Source organism: Macaca fascicularis, chromosome 9, assembly GCF_037993035.2.
Source record: "Macaca fascicularis isolate 582-1 chromosome 9, T2T-MFA8v1.1".
In the NCBI taxonomy this organism is placed as follows: domain Eukaryota; kingdom Metazoa; phylum Chordata; class Mammalia; order Primates; family Cercopithecidae; genus Macaca; species Macaca fascicularis.
Window position 1 is genome coordinate 73049233 of NC_088383.1, and position 15174 is coordinate 73064406.

Genomic DNA, 15174 nt, shown 5'->3' on the forward strand with positions numbered 1-15174 from the left:
CTGAGTGTCTGCATAGTTACCTGAACCAGTTAGCATATCAAAATCCCAGCCGTTTCCTGCCTGTTGGTTTCTTTTAGCTGTGTCCCTATAATTTTCAAAAAACTCTGACTTCCAAATTAAATGATCTCCCCCAGAGAGAACTGCCCTAACTAAGGTATTCCAATCTGTAGGGGTGAGCCAGTTATCAGCTACAGATTCCACTATTGCAAGAGTATATGGAGCAGTAGCCCCATATTGAGAAGCAGCAGTTTTTAACTCTTTTATGATAGTGAAATCAAACCCAGTATGATGTCTCCAAGCTTGTCCTTGCCCATCTGTGGTTTCAGTAACTGGGAAGATGTCTTTGGGGGAGGAGTCTTCTCTATGTCGGCTAGCAACTAACCCCTCTCTTGGAACATGCTGTCCAGGCCGCTGAGGTGGGCGCAGGGAACCCTCCATAACATTTGGGTTAGGTATCTTTTCATTTCCTGTTTTTAATTTTTGGAGCCTAATTATCAATGATTGATGCAACTCCTCAAGTTTAATTTGTTCTTCTAGTTGAGCAATTTTTTGTTTTAATTCTTCTTTGGGATCTACTACTGCCATAGCAATGGGCGCAGAAGCCCCATTACGTGTCCCATTATATGGGGGCGGGCGTGGAGTAAAGGGAGGCCAGTCGGGGTTATGATATTTAGCCGCCTCTTCCTCTAAATCATCCCAATTTATGTCTGATTGATCAGGCTTATTAGTTTCTTCCTCTTTTTGAGGCGTTTGTAAAACTGGATATTTTTTCTGTTTGTTTTTGTGTAACATTTCTTTATCTGTTACAGAAGGAGACTTGATTTCCTCATCATCGCTCTCAAGGGAAATGAGATCCTCCTCCGTATCTTGCGGAGGCTTTGTGAGGTTAGAGCGGGAACTAACCTTTAGAATATGTTCTGTTTGAGCAACCGCGGCCATGACTTGTGGATCGACCTCCTTTTTATCTATCAAATCTTTAATGAGATTCCAATAAGAGAAGGCGGTCACAGGAATTTTTTCTGGCCCAAAAGTATTATAATAATCTTGAAAACAATCTCCTACTCTACGCCATCTTTTAATATCAATAGTTCCTTCCTGTGGGAACCAATGGCAAGTGTCTTTTACAAAATCAAAAAATTTAAACAAATCATTACCTTTAACCTTTACTCCTCGTATCTTTAAAGCCTCTTTTAATTGTCCTACATAGATTTGATGTTGGCTTAATTCTTGTCCCATTTCGGACGCGTCACTTACCTTCGATTCTGACGCGGCAGGTTCCCGCGGTGATCGGAGGAGTTTAGTTTCACCTTGACAGTTGACTGTTCTTTTGCGTCCTCTTCCTCACGGAATCCCTCGTTTCCAGGCTCCACGTTGAGGCGCCACGTGTCCCGACCCGCGGGATCGTCAATGTAGGCCCTAGAAGAGGGAGTGGGAACTTGGGGGAACAAGAGACAGGAGAAATGGAGACAAGACAGTATCCTGATCAAGTCTCGTTTATTGGTGGCAGTGTAATGCCTTATATAGACCGGCAGGGGCAGAGGTTGGGCCAGGGCGATGATGGTGGCCCTGCGGTGGGCGTGGCCAGGTAGGTTTCGGTTTCTTCGGTCCGACGTCATGTTGCGCCTGTGCCGTCAGTTGGTAATTTTCCCGGGCGCGGGATGGCGCCTGCGCTGTAAGTTGATCATTTTCCCGGGTGCGGGAAAATGGGTGATGAAGAACCAGGAAGAGCGCCATTTTGTATGAGATATCAGTACAGGGAAGAAGGTAAATCTAGGGAGGAGGTATAGAGTGGAAATGTATAGAGCTCAGGCGTCAATCATCAGTTATTAATCGCTATGGCTGGGCCACGCAGCTCTGGACATATATTTATGTGTATATCATATATATATCTCAACAAAGGAATTAAGTGGGATATCACAAATATTTGCTTAACATAAGGTAGTTAAAGGAAGAACAGAACAACAAAAAACAGATGATATATAGAAAGCAAATAGCATGGAAAATAAAAATCTAAGTATTTCAACAATATTATTGTATGTAAATGGTCTAAACACACCGATAAAAGGATAGAAATTATTGAATTGGATTTACAAAAAAATCAAGATTCAACTATATACTGTTTAAAGTAGACACACCTTAGGTTCAAATACACAAGGTTGAAGTAAAAAGGTACAAAAGATATACTATGGAAACAGAAAGGGTAATAGCTGAGTAACTACAATAATACCAGACAAAATAGTTTTAAGACTAGAAATACATATTACTGAAGACAGAATGGATGTCACAATGATTAAAGCATCAATTCATCAGGAAGACAGGACAATTATAAGTGTATACACCCTTAGCAGTACAACACAATCATCTCATAATACTTGAAGCAAAACCCAACAGAATTGAAAGGAGAAATAGGCAATTTGGCAATAGTATTTAGAAATTTTAGTATTCAGCTCTCAATACTGGAAAAGACAACTGTATAGAAAATCTGGCCAGGTGCAGTGGGTCAAGCCTGTAATCCCAGGACTTTAAAAGGCTGAAATGGGTGGATTGCTTGAGCTCAGAAGTTGGAGACCAGCCTGGCAAAATGGCAAAACCCCATCTCTAATCTCTACAAAAAATAAAAAAAATTGGCTGGGTATGTTGTTTGTGCATGCCTGTGGTCCCACTACTTGGGAGGCTGAGGTAGGTGGATCACTTGAGTCTAGCAGGCAATCAAGGCTGCAATGAGCTGTGATCATGCCACTGCACTCCAGCTTGGGTGACAAGAGTGAGACCCTGCCTCATAACAACGACAACAAAAAAGAATATCTTTAGTAAGTATAAACTTACCATAGAACCCAACAAATCATTTCTAGGAATTTCTAAGAAAAAAGAAAACCTATATTCACAAGAAGACATATATGTGAATGTTTATTGCAGCATTATTTGTAGTAGCTAAAAGCTCACAATAATACAAATGTCCGCAGATAGTGAACAGATAAACAAAATGTGGTATATCTATACAAGAGAATACTATTTTGCAGTGAAAAGGAATGAACTACTAATGATATAAAATCCCCAAATCACTGAATCATGCACTTTAAGTGGGTGTGTTGTGTATATGTGAATATCTCAATTTTTTTTTTTTTTGAGATGGGGTCTCTCTCTGTCACCCAGGCTAGAGTGCAGTGGTACTGTCATAGCTCACTGCAGCCTCGAACTACTGGGTTCAAGTGATCCTTTGCCTTAGCCTCCTGAGTAACTGGGACTACAGGCATAGGCCACCACATCCAGCTAATTAAAACAAAAAAATTTTTTTTGTAGAGACAGAGTCTCATTGTGTTTGCCCAGGCTGGTATCAAACTCCTGGGCTCAAGCAATCTCCTGCCTCGGCCTCCCAAAGTGCTGGGATTACAGGTGTGAACCACCATGCCCAACCTGTTTTTTTAAAAAAGTAGTAAACTTGGGCTAGGTGTGGTGGCTCACACCTGTAATCCCAGCACTTTGGGAGGGCTAGGTGGGCAGATCAGTGAGGCCAGGAGTTTGAGACAAGCCTGGGCAACATGGTGAGACCCCATCTTTACAAAAAATACAAAAATTAGCTGGGGTGGTGGCATGTGCCTGTAGTCCCAGCTACTCAGGAGGCTAAGGTGAGCTAATGGCTTGAGCCCAGAAGGCAGAGGTTGCAGTGAGCTGTGATTGTGCCACTGCACTCCAGTCTAGGTGATGGAGTGAGACTCTGTCTCAAATAAATAACTAAAATAAAAAATAAAAAAGTAATGAACCAACTGACACATGCTATAGCATGGACGTACCTCAAAAACATGCTAAGTAAAAGAAGGCAGATGCAAAAGACTATGTATTGTATGATACCACTTATATGAAATACTCTTTTTATAGAACATACCCCAGCGATGTTAAAATTTGAGAAAGCTTATGTCTTTGAATCTATGAAATACAGTATTTATCACAGAGGTGGCAGGATTGTGAGTGATTTTTAGTATTTACAATTAATATTGTTGGATTGTTTTCAAACAGCTTTATTGAGGTATAATTGATAAATAAACTGCATATATTTAAATTGTACAATATTAAAGTTTTGACATATCTGTACATCTGTGAAACTATCACAACAATCAAGATAATGAACATACACACATTACCCCCCAAAGAATTTTGTGTCTTCTATTATTCCTTTGCCCACCTCTGTCTACCCCTCCCGTCTCACCTGGCCTCCTTTGGTCTGGTTCTTTTTGTTCAACATGAATTATTTTGAGAATCATCCATGTTATTTAATTTAAAAATTGTTTATTTCAAAAAAGAATTTTTAGGGAAAAATTGTTGTAAAATCCTTTTCTGGTGATTTGTCTATAGTTTGAATTTTTCCATACAAAGAGTTTGCTTTGAACTTTAAACTTGCCTTATCCTTCCAATTATAACTGATAGGGCAGTGGTAATTAAATAGATACTATTTCTTGTATAGAAGTGAATTCAACCTGTTAATGTTAATTTAATTTTAATTTTTTTTCTTTTTTTGAGACAGAGTCTCACTCTATTGCCCAGGCTGCTATGCAGTGCACCATCTCAGGTCACTGCAACCTCCGCCTCCTGGGTTCAAGTGATTCTCCTGCCTCAGCCTTCCCAGTAGCTGGGATTGCAGGTGCATGCCACCACACCCAGCTCATTTTTATATTTTTAGTAGAGACAGGGTTTCACCATGTTGGGTAGGCTGGTCTTGAACTTCTGGTCTCAAATGATCCACCTGCCTCAGCCTCCTACAGTGCTGGGATTACAGGTGTGAGCCACCGCACATGGCCTTTTTTTTTTCTTTTTTGAGACAGAGTCTTGCTCTGTAGCCTGGGCTGGAATGCAGTGGAGCAGTCATGGCTCACTGTAGCCACCTCAGCCACCCTAGTAGCTAGGACTACCAGGAATGTGCCACCGTACCTCGCTGATTTTTTTATTGTTTATTTTTTATTTTTATTTTTTTGAGAGAGTCTTGCTCTATCGCCCAAGCTGGAGTGCAGTGGCGTGATCTTGGCTCACTGCAAGCTCCGCCTCCCAGGTTCACACCATTCTTCTGCCTCAGCCTCCCGAGTAGCTGGCACTACAGGCACCCACCACCACGCCTGGCTAATGTTTTGTATTTTTAGTAGAGACAGGGTTTCACCGTGTTAGCCAGGATAGTCTCGATCTCCTGACCTCATGATCCACCCGCCTTGGCCTCCCAAAGTGCTGAGATTATAGGCGTGAGCCACCATGCCCGGCCCCACCTTGCTGATTTTTTTGTTTTGTTTTTAGTAGAGATGAAGTCTCACTATGTTACCCAGGCTGGTCTTGAACTCCTGATCTCACACAATCCTCTTGCCAAAGTGCTGGGATTACAGGTGTGAGCCACCATGTCCAGCCTGGTTTGAAATTCTGTGTCAAAGATTAAAAGCATTCTGATTACAAGAGTTATGAGATGCCAGAATCAAACCAGGTCGTAAGGTCTCCTCTAAATCCTTTAAATGCTATAGTAGGCAACTAACTTTCTGTGGTGTTTTTACCTGTTCTAGAAGGAGGGAAATACAATGAAGTCTTTCAAGTCCCTTTTTTCTCTCTGATGTTAAATGTTGAAATTGTTTGGAAAACTAAATGGTAAAAAAATAACGTGTACTTCTTTCAGGTTTGTCTCATGTATTGCTTTTTTTGTTTGTTTTCAGACCAAATGTTTACTGAGCTTGTTCCGGGATATTGGCCATCACTTGATTCATAATAATAAAATAGGAGGAATTAATTCTCTGCTGTCCAAGCAAGCTGTTTCTAAGAATCTGAAAGAAGATAAACCAGTGAAAGAAAAGGATATAGATGGAAGGCCTAGGCCTGGGGATGTGGTAGGTTGTTGGGAAGGTGATGATTTTGCCTGTTAGATTACATTCCAGAGACTTCACTGATTACTCACTTGGTGACTTGTATCAATATTAGTTTGCTTTTTTTTAAAAAAAATTTTACTTTAAGTTCTGGGATACATGTGCAGAATGTGCAGGTTTGTTACATAGGTATACATGTGCCATGGTGGTTTGCTGCACCTGTCAATCTGCCATCTAGGTTTTAAGCCCCGCATGTATTAGGTATTTGTTCTTGATGCTGTCCCTTCCCCTTGGCCCTCCTGACAGGCCCGGGTTTGTGATGTTCCCCTCCCTGTGTCCATGTGTTTTCATGGTTCAACTCCCACTTATAAGTGAGAACATGCGGTGTTTGGTTTTCTGTTCCTGTGTTAGTTGCTGAGAATGATGGTTTCCAGTTTCATCCATCCCTGCAAAGGACAATAACTCATTCTTTTTTATGGCTGCAGTTAGTTTGCATTTTGATGCAATATAGAGATCATTGTTCTTGTCACTATGAAGACCATGTAGGAATTCAGTTTTTGAAGTGTGTTCATTTTCTTTCAGCAGGCACCTAGTATAAAATCTCAGAGCTCAGATACTCCTTTGGAAGGTGAACCCCCTCTAAGTCACAATCCTGAAGGACAGGTAATTGTGCATAAAGTTTGGAAAATTAAGTTTAAGTTAACCAGACCTTTATTAAGCAAGGCATTTTCAGTGGAAAATGCTCGGGCAGGATGTTAGTTATCATTCCATATTTGCCCATGACTAGTTGTCTGTGACTTTGGGCAAATTTCTTTGTCTTGTTGAAATTCTGTAAAATGAACTGGTGCCAGGTTAATTTTAAGGTCCTTTCCAGCATTAAAATATTATATCTTTTATTAATTCTACTATGTTAAACATTATAAGGGATGCAGAGATGCATCTTCTGCAGCATTTATTCATCTGCCTTCAGGAAACTCAGCATCTGGTAGGAGAAACAGACTGGTATATAGTATATAATTTTGATAACCATAGTATATAATTTTGATAAGTGCTATAATAAGGGTACAAATAAAAGTTCTGTGTGGGCTCTGAGGAGGCAAATATTGGGATGGGGAAGTCTAAGGGAAGGCTTCATGGAGGAGGTGATATCCATACTAAGTAGTGAAAGATGAAGAGACCTGTTTGCCATAAGAAGATGGAGGGAGAGGCATTTCAGAGACAGGGAGCAGCTTGAGAGAGAACAACACAGAGAATTTGCAAGAGCAGAATTTAGGGTGTGTCAGTTAGTTACAGTGTATGGTATATAGATAAATTAAAGGAAAGATTCTATAAAGAGTTAGGAAAGAAGAAAGAGGCTGAATCAGGTAATGGAAAGACTTGAAAGGCTTATTTAAAAGTTTGGACTTTATTGTATAGCTGATGACAGATTCTTGAACCCCTTCTAGGAGATTCACATCAAAGGTTTTAAAGTCAGATAGAAATAAGACCTCATGTGTGTTTCAGGTCAGAATTCTTGCAAGGGTATGAAAAAAAGAGATTGAAGGTGGGGTAGAGCTGCAGGCTTTTCTTGTAGTATAGATGAGTGTTGATGACAGTTTTATTTAGGGCAGGGGTTGCAGTAAAGAAAGTCAGAAACCTGCAGAGGCAAGGAATTTGCAATTGGGAAGCTTTGGGGGTATTGATGAGAAAAGTTAAGGATAACTCAGGTTGCAAGCCTCACTTTCTGGAAGGATGGCAACACCATTGAGAGAAAAATCAAGAGAGATTGACATTGGGGAAATAATAAATTCAATTTTGGACGTGTATTTAGGATGCTGGCAAAAATCTGGGTAGAGCTGTCCAGCAGCTGGAGTTGGTAGATGGTAATGAGGAGACTGTGAGTGGGAATGTAAGAAGTTTATGAAGAGAATTTTTCTGCAGGACCCACCTGAAAGAAGGTTGCTGGCAGAGAGGATGGCATTCACTTAAAACAGTTCCTGGGAAAGTATTGAGAACAAGTTAAACAGGGCTGAAGCACTGTTACACTGTAGAAGCTTCCAAGAATAAAATTGAAAATCCTTTCCTCTAAGAGATAACCACTGTTGCTCTATTTCTTTCCAGTTATTTTTCTGTGTGAAAAGTATTTTAACAGTTGAGATCACACTGTATATGTAGTTATATATGCAGTTTTCTCACTTATTGTGAGCATCATCTTATGTTACTAAATTTTTCATAAATATGTTTTTTTTCTGGAAATAATAAGAAAATAATGTCTTTACAGCAATATGTAGAAGCAGGGACATACATTGTGTTGGAAATTCAGCTGGACAAAGCTTTGGTTCCAAAGCGAATGCCAGAGGAGCTAGCCAGAAGGTTTGTAGCTATGGTGCTTATACTAGTTTTGTACAATTTGGGTGTAAATAAGAGAAAGTCAGATTGTCCCCATGATTGTAATTTCCCTTGGGCTAAGCAGGAGTTATCTGGTTTTTTTCTAGATGAAGTTTTTGTTGTTGTTGTTATTGTTGTTACCTTATCACAAAAGCATTGCATACTTATTATAAAAATTTTTAGGAAGCTGGGTGTGGTGGCTCATGCCTGTAATCCTAGCACTTTGGGAGGCCGAGGCGGGGAGATTGCCCGAGCTCAGGAGTTTGAGACCAGCCTGGGCAACACGGTGAAACCCCATCTCTACTAAAATACAAAAAATTAGCTGGGCATGGCAGCATGCACCTGTAATCCCAGCTACTCGGGAGGCCGAGGTAGGAGAATTGCTTGAACCTGGGAGGCGGAGGTTGCAGTGAGCCGAGATTGCGCCACTGTACTCCGACCTGGGAGACAGAGAAAGACTCTGTCTCCAAAAAAAAAATTATAGGAAATACGGATGAACAAGAAAGTATATAAAGATACCCAAAGCCAAGTGTGGTAGCTCATTCATGTAATCCCAGCACTTTGTGTTTTTTTTGTTTTGTTTTTTTGTTTGTTTGTTTTTGAGATGGAGTCTCGCTCAGTCGCCCAGGTTGGAGTGCAGTGGCACAATCTCGGCTCACTGCAAGCTCCGCCTCCCAGGCTCACACCATTCTCCTGCCTCAGCCTCCCAAGTAGCTGGGACTACAGGCGCCTGCCACCGCGCCCGGCTAATTTTTTGTATTTTTAGTAGAGACGGGGTTTCATCGTGTTAGCCAGGATGGGCTCGATCTCCTGACCACGTGATCCACCCGTCTCGGCCTCCCAAAGTGCTGGGATTACAGGCTTGAGCCACCGTGCCCGGCCAATCCCAGCACTTTGAAAGGCCAATCCCAGCACTTTGAAAGGCCAAGACGAGAGGATCACTTGAGCCCAGAGGTTTGAGACCAGTTTGGGCAACATAGTGAGACCCCAACTCTATAAAAAATTGTAATAATTAAATTAAAATTTTAAAAAATTAAAAAATAAAAACATCCAGATCTCTACTCACCTAGTGATAACTGCTTTTAACACCTTGGTGTTATCCTTCTGGAGTTATTTTAAGAAAGCCCCCCATGTTACACATACATAAACACACACATGCACGTTACATATACATATATGTAATTTTAAAGAACTGTTTATATTGTACCATAGTGTTTTGCTTGTGTGTTACTAGGAAGCTGTGCATTCATCTGGGTTATTCAACTTGTTGGCATACAATTGTTCATAGTATTCTCTAATACTCCTTTTTATCCCTCTAAAATTGGTAGTAATGTTTCCACTTTCATGTCTTCTCTCTTAGTCAATCTTGCTAAAAGTTTGTCAATCTTGTTGATCTTTTTGAAAAACCAACTTTTAAAGCTTATTGATTTTCTCCATTATTTTTCTATCCACTAATTTGTTTTTACTCTAATATTCATTCTTTCTTTTATTATGTCTTCTGCTAGCTTTGGGCATAGTGTGCCCCGCTTTTGCTAGTTCCTTAAGGTATACAGTTATGTCATTGATTTTGAGTTTTCTTCTTTAGTGTATGTGTAGAGAACTATATATTTCCCTCTGAGCACTGCTTTCACTGCATTTCATAACTTTTTATTTGGTTTTTGTTTTCATTTGTCTAAAGGATTTTATTTTTTTTAAATTTCCCTCGTGGTTTCTTCTTTGAACCGTTGGTTGAGTGTGTGGCTTAAATTTTCTTATTTCAGTTATTTAATATTCTTATTTTCTTAATTTTAAGTCTTCTGTTACTCAATTTTAGTTTTATTTCTTTGTGATCAGAAAATATGCTTCATATGATTTCAATCTTTTTTTTTTTTTTTTGAGACAGAGTTTCACTCTTGTTGCCCAGGCTCGAGTGCAATGGTGTGATCTCAGCTCATGGCAACCTCTGCCTCCTGGGTTCAAGCGATTCTCCTGCCTCAGTCTCCTGAGTAACTAGAATTACAGGCATGTGCCATCACACCTGGCTAATTTTGTATCTTTAATAGAGACAGGGTTTCTCCATATTGGTCAGGCTGGTCTCGAACTCCAGACCTCAGGTGATCTGCCTGCTTTGGCCTCCCAAATTGCTGGAATTACAAGCATGAGCCATCATGCTCGCCATGATTTCTTTTTTTTTTTTTTTTTTTGAGGCGGAGTCTCGCTCTGTCGCTCAGGCTGCAGTGCAGTGGCGCGATCTCGGCTCACTGCAAGCTCCGCCTCCCGGGTTCCCGCCATTCTCCTGCCTCAGCCTCCCGAGTAGCTGGGACTACAGGCGCCGCCACCACGCCCGGCTAATTTTTTTGTATTTTTAGTGGAGACGGGGTTTCATTGTGTTAGCCAGGATGGTCTCGATCTCCTGACCTCGTGATCCGCCCGCCTCGGCCTCCCAAAGTGCTGGGATTACAGGCTTGAGCCACCGCGCCCGGCCCATGATTTCAATCTTTTAAAATTTATTGATACTTGTTTTGTGGCCTGACATATGGTATACCCTGCAGAATGTTCTATGTGCACTTGAGAAGAATGTGTAATCTGTTGTTACTGAGTGGAATGTTCTCTATATGTCTGTTAGATCTAATTGGTTTATAGGGTAATTCAAATCACTTCCGTCTTTTTGTCTTCCTGTCTTTTCTCTTCTCTTCTCTTCTGTTTTGTCTCACTCTGTCACCCAGGCTGGAGTGCAGTGGCATGATCTCAGCTCACTGCAACCTCTGCCTCCCAGGTTCAAGCAATTCTCCTGCCTCAGCCTCCCAAGCAGCTGGGACTATAGCATTTTTTTTTTTTTTTTTTTTGTATTTTAGTAGAGATGGAGTTTCACTGTGTTGCCCAGGCTGGTCTCGAACTCCTGAGCTAAGGCAATCTGCCTGCCTCAGCCTCCCAAAGTGCTAGGATTACAGGCGTGAATCACCATGCCCAGCTTAAATCATTTATTTTTTTATTAATCTCGTGTCCGGTTGTTTTATCCATTATTGAAAGTAGAGTGTTGAAGTCTCTATTATTGTAGGACTATCAGTTTCTCCCTTCAATTCTGTCAGTTTTTGCTTTATAAATTTTGGGGTTCTGTTGTATATATTTATAAATGTTGTATTGTATTGCTATATTGAACCTTTTATCAATATTTAATGTCCTTATTTGTCTCTTGTACCTTCTTTTTATTTGTGGTTTATTTTGTCTGACAATAATATAGCTATCTCAGCTCTTTTTTACTATTTGTATGGAATATCTGATTTTATCCTACCTTTGACTTCCTTCTGTCCTTATATCTAAAGGGAGTATCTGTAGACAGCAGATAGATGGATTCTGTGTGAGTTTTTCTAATCTAATCTGCCAGTGTCTGCTTTTTAATAGGAAAGTTTAATCCATTTACATTTAATGTGATTACTGATAAAGAAGGATTTACTTCTGTCATTTATCTGTTTGTTGTCTACATGTCTTTTTTGTTGTTGTTCTTCAGTTCCTTTATTGCTGCCTTTTTATATTTAGCTGATTTTTTGCAGTATACCATTTGGATTTCCCTCTTCTTTCCTTTTCTGTATATATTTTTTAGTTGTCGTCTTAGTGGTTAACTTGGAGACAACAATTAGCATCTTAAACCTGTAACAGCTTAGTTTGAATACAAACTTAATTTCACTACTGTACACTCTGCTCCTATACATCTCCTGTCCCTCCCCGGTTACATTGTTACTGTCACAGATTACATATTTATCTATTGTGTGCCTATTAACATAGACTTATCATTATTATTTTATGCATTTGTCATCAAAAAAGAAGAGAAAGAGGAGTTACAAGTTGAAAATACATTAACACTGGCTTTCATATTTACCTTTACTAGTGTTCTTTGTTTCTTCATCTGGCTTCAGGTTAGTGACTAGTGTCTTGTCATTTCAGCCTGAAGGACTCCCTTTAGCATTCCTTATGAGGTAGGTCCTGTTATCAACTGTCTTAATTTTGTTAACCTGGGATTGTCTTAATGTCTTCTTCACTTTTGAAGGATAATTTACTGGATATAGAATTCTTTTACCTTTTTTTCTGTAATTTCTGTAGAGACATAGTCTCACTATGTTTCCCAGGCTGGTCTCAATCTCCTGGCCTCGAGTGGTCATTCCTTCTCAGTCTCCCAAAGTGCTGGGATTATAGGCATGAGACACCTGGATATAGAATTCTTAGTTATCAATTTTTTTTTTCTTTCAGACTTTAAATATGTCATCTCAGTGACTTCTGGCCTCCATGGTTTTGATAAGAAATCAGCTGTTAATCTTATTGAGGATCACTTGTATGTGACAAGTCACACTTCTCTTGCTGTTTTTGATATTTTTTCTTTGTCTTTGTGTTTCGACAATTTGACTATGGTGTGTTTTAGTGTGGATATATGAATTTTTCATGCTTGGAGTTTATTAAGTTTCTTGGATGTGTTGATTCATGTCTTTCACCAAATTTGGGAAGTTTTGGGCCATTATTTCTTCAAAATTATTTCTTCCCCCTTTCTTCTCTAGAAAGGGGGAAGTTTCTTCCAGAACTTCCATGATGTGTAGCTGGTCAGCTTGATGGCATCCTATAGGTCTTAAATTCTGTTCACTTTTCTTCATTCTTTTTCTTTCTGTTCCTCAGACTGAATTATTTCAATTGTTTTGTCTTCAGGTTTACTGATTCTTTCTTCTGCCTGATCAAATCTGCTGTTGAACCCTTTAGTGAATTTTTTATTCCAAATATTGTACTCTTCAGCTCTAGACTTCTTGTGTTTTTTAAAAAATAATTTCTATTTCTACTGATATTTTGTTCATACATTGCTTTCCTTTTTTCTCTTTGTTTTCTCCATGGCTTCCTTGAGCTTTTTGAGTGTGTATAAGAAAGTTGATTTAATGTATTTGCATAGTAAGTTTGATGGCTGGGCTTCTTTAGGGAGAATTGCTATAGTTTTTTCTTTGAAAGAGTCATACTTTTATTTATTTGTACTATTTGTATTTTATCATTGTTGAAAACTGGACATGTGGATACTATCATATGGGAATTTTGGAAATCAAACTTTTCCCTTCATTAGGTTTGACTGCTTTTTACTGTTTAAGGTATAACTTGTGTTCAGCCAGTGTTTTGACAGATTTCCTTGAATGCCAGGATCTAAATACAAACAAAAACAAAACAAAAAATTTTTTGTGCCAATCTTTACAGATGGCTCTGTGCTGAGGCATTCTTTTAACACTTAACCAGGCCATTTATATTTCTGCCTCAGCCTTTACTTCCTGCTTATACTGAACCTGTAGATCAATCAGTGGTGAAAGCATAGGGTCTTCTCGGGTCAACTTTAAGCATACATCCTGTCCTGGGCATACATGTGACTTTCTGAATTTCCCAGTACACCCAAGTACTTTTGAATGTTCTAATTTCCAAAGAAACTCTCCAGCTTTTCTTCTCAGACTTTAGGTGGTCTATTGTATGTCTCAACCATAATGCTTTGCCCCAAACAGCTGTGGGGATTCGATAACCTTACAATGTTTTTGAACAATACTTTTCTACCCTGTATAGGTTTCAGTGCTTTTCCACACTGAGTTAGGAGAAACAGAGATGAGTGCCTTGCACCGGTCTCTCAGGCAGTCCCAGAAAAGTTAGAACAAACATAGTAATTTGAGAATAAGGTCTGCTCCGCTCCCTCCAGAATCAGGGACCAGTGTGCCACACTGGAAATCCAGGCTGCCACCTTTGAGAGTGCTGCTGAGCTGGGGATGCAGTGTGCAGTGGGGCAAGAGCAAGTAAAAATGTCACAAAACTTTCCTGCTGATTTAGAATTGCCTTTTTCTGGATTCAGCATTCTCTTCATTACTGTAAACCTTTTTTTCCCAACATTCTAACAAGTTGGTTCTGACAGTTTCAGTTTCTGGGTTTTTTTTTTTTAAATTAAGTTTATCTGGAGGGGTGGGAGTTTAGAGTTACCTGCCCTGTCATTTTTGCTGACATCTAGACTTTACCTCTTGATGTGAGGAGCATTATACTCAGAGAATGATGAAAGGAAATAGCGGCTTCTACCTTGGAGACTATTTATTACATGTATTTTTAAGACTTTAGATAAATATCCTCAAATTGCCTTCCAAAAAATTTACAGTTCTATAAGTGATATATGAGACTACTGTTTCTTCACATATTCACCAACACAATACTTTTTTATTTTTGCTATTTTGATGGGGAGAAAAGTTTCTCATTTTAATTTTAATCCACATTGTAAATTGTGTAGTGAAACATTTTTACACATAATTATTAATAATTTGGAAGTTTGCTTTGAGAATTACCTGCTAATAATGGAACATTCATCTTTTATACCTGAGTGTTCTTGAGTTTTTAAAAACTTTGCATTTAGTGCCCTTCCAAAAATAATCTGATAATATTTATAATAAATGACATACAAAATAAAACTGATAATCTAGAAATAGTCAAAAACTCAAAATGATGGAAAAGGAAGCCCTCATTAAATACAGCTCTCATAAATAAGCATCAAATCTGAGCTGTCTAACAAAAAGGGAAGCCCTATAAGTTCTATAATTCTAATCATAAAGGGAGAAGCATGTTAGTCACAAAAAAGACCACATTTATTCCTGGCATTAAATTCTAAAACAGGTTTCTAATTTGGGCTCTTACATAGGGGAATACAGAGTGACAGTATAACAGTATCCTTAATGACAGTTTTACAACAAATGCAGAAGCAATTTTTATGACTTTTTTTTTTTTTTTTGAGACAGAGTCTTGCTCTGTCACCCAGACTGGAGTGCAGTGGCCAGATCTCAGCTCACTGCAAGCTCCGCCTCCTGGGTTTACACCATTCTCCTGCCTCAGCCTCCCAGTAGCTGGGACTACAGGCACCCGCCACCTTGCCTGGCTAGTTTTTTGTATTTTTTAGTAGAGACGGGGTTTCACCGTGTTAGCCAGGATGGTCTCGATCTCCTGACCTCGTGATCCGGCG

At 39.4% G+C, this 15174-nt stretch overlaps 1 protein-coding gene and 1 long non-coding RNA gene across 14 annotated transcripts in view; one reads left to right on the forward strand and one right to left on the reverse strand.

Annotated features, from left to right (window-relative positions):
• CFAP70 (cilia and flagella associated protein 70) overlaps positions 1-15174 on the forward strand; it is a 115990-nt gene that overhangs the window by 45041 nt on the left and 55775 nt on the right. For all 13 annotated transcript variants that reach the window (XR_012417810.1, XM_065520892.1, XM_065520891.1 and 10 more), the window contains 3 exons: positions 5682-5852; positions 6411-6491; positions 8089-8180. Coding sequence is in view for 12 of the 13 variants with exons in the window: in XM_065520892.1 (XP_065376964.1) it covers positions 5682-5852; positions 6411-6491; positions 8089-8180 (344 nt within the window). In the remaining variant the exon portion in view is untranslated. The remainder of the gene's footprint in view (positions 1-5681; positions 5853-6410; positions 6492-8088; positions 8181-15174) is intronic.
• On the reverse strand, positions 6696-7805 carry LOC135965118 (uncharacterized). The gene is made up of 2 exons (XR_010577982.2): positions 7756-7805; positions 6696-6810 (listed from the first exon to the last, which is right to left on the reverse strand). It is a non-coding gene; the product is annotated as an uncharacterized lncRNA (long non-coding RNA).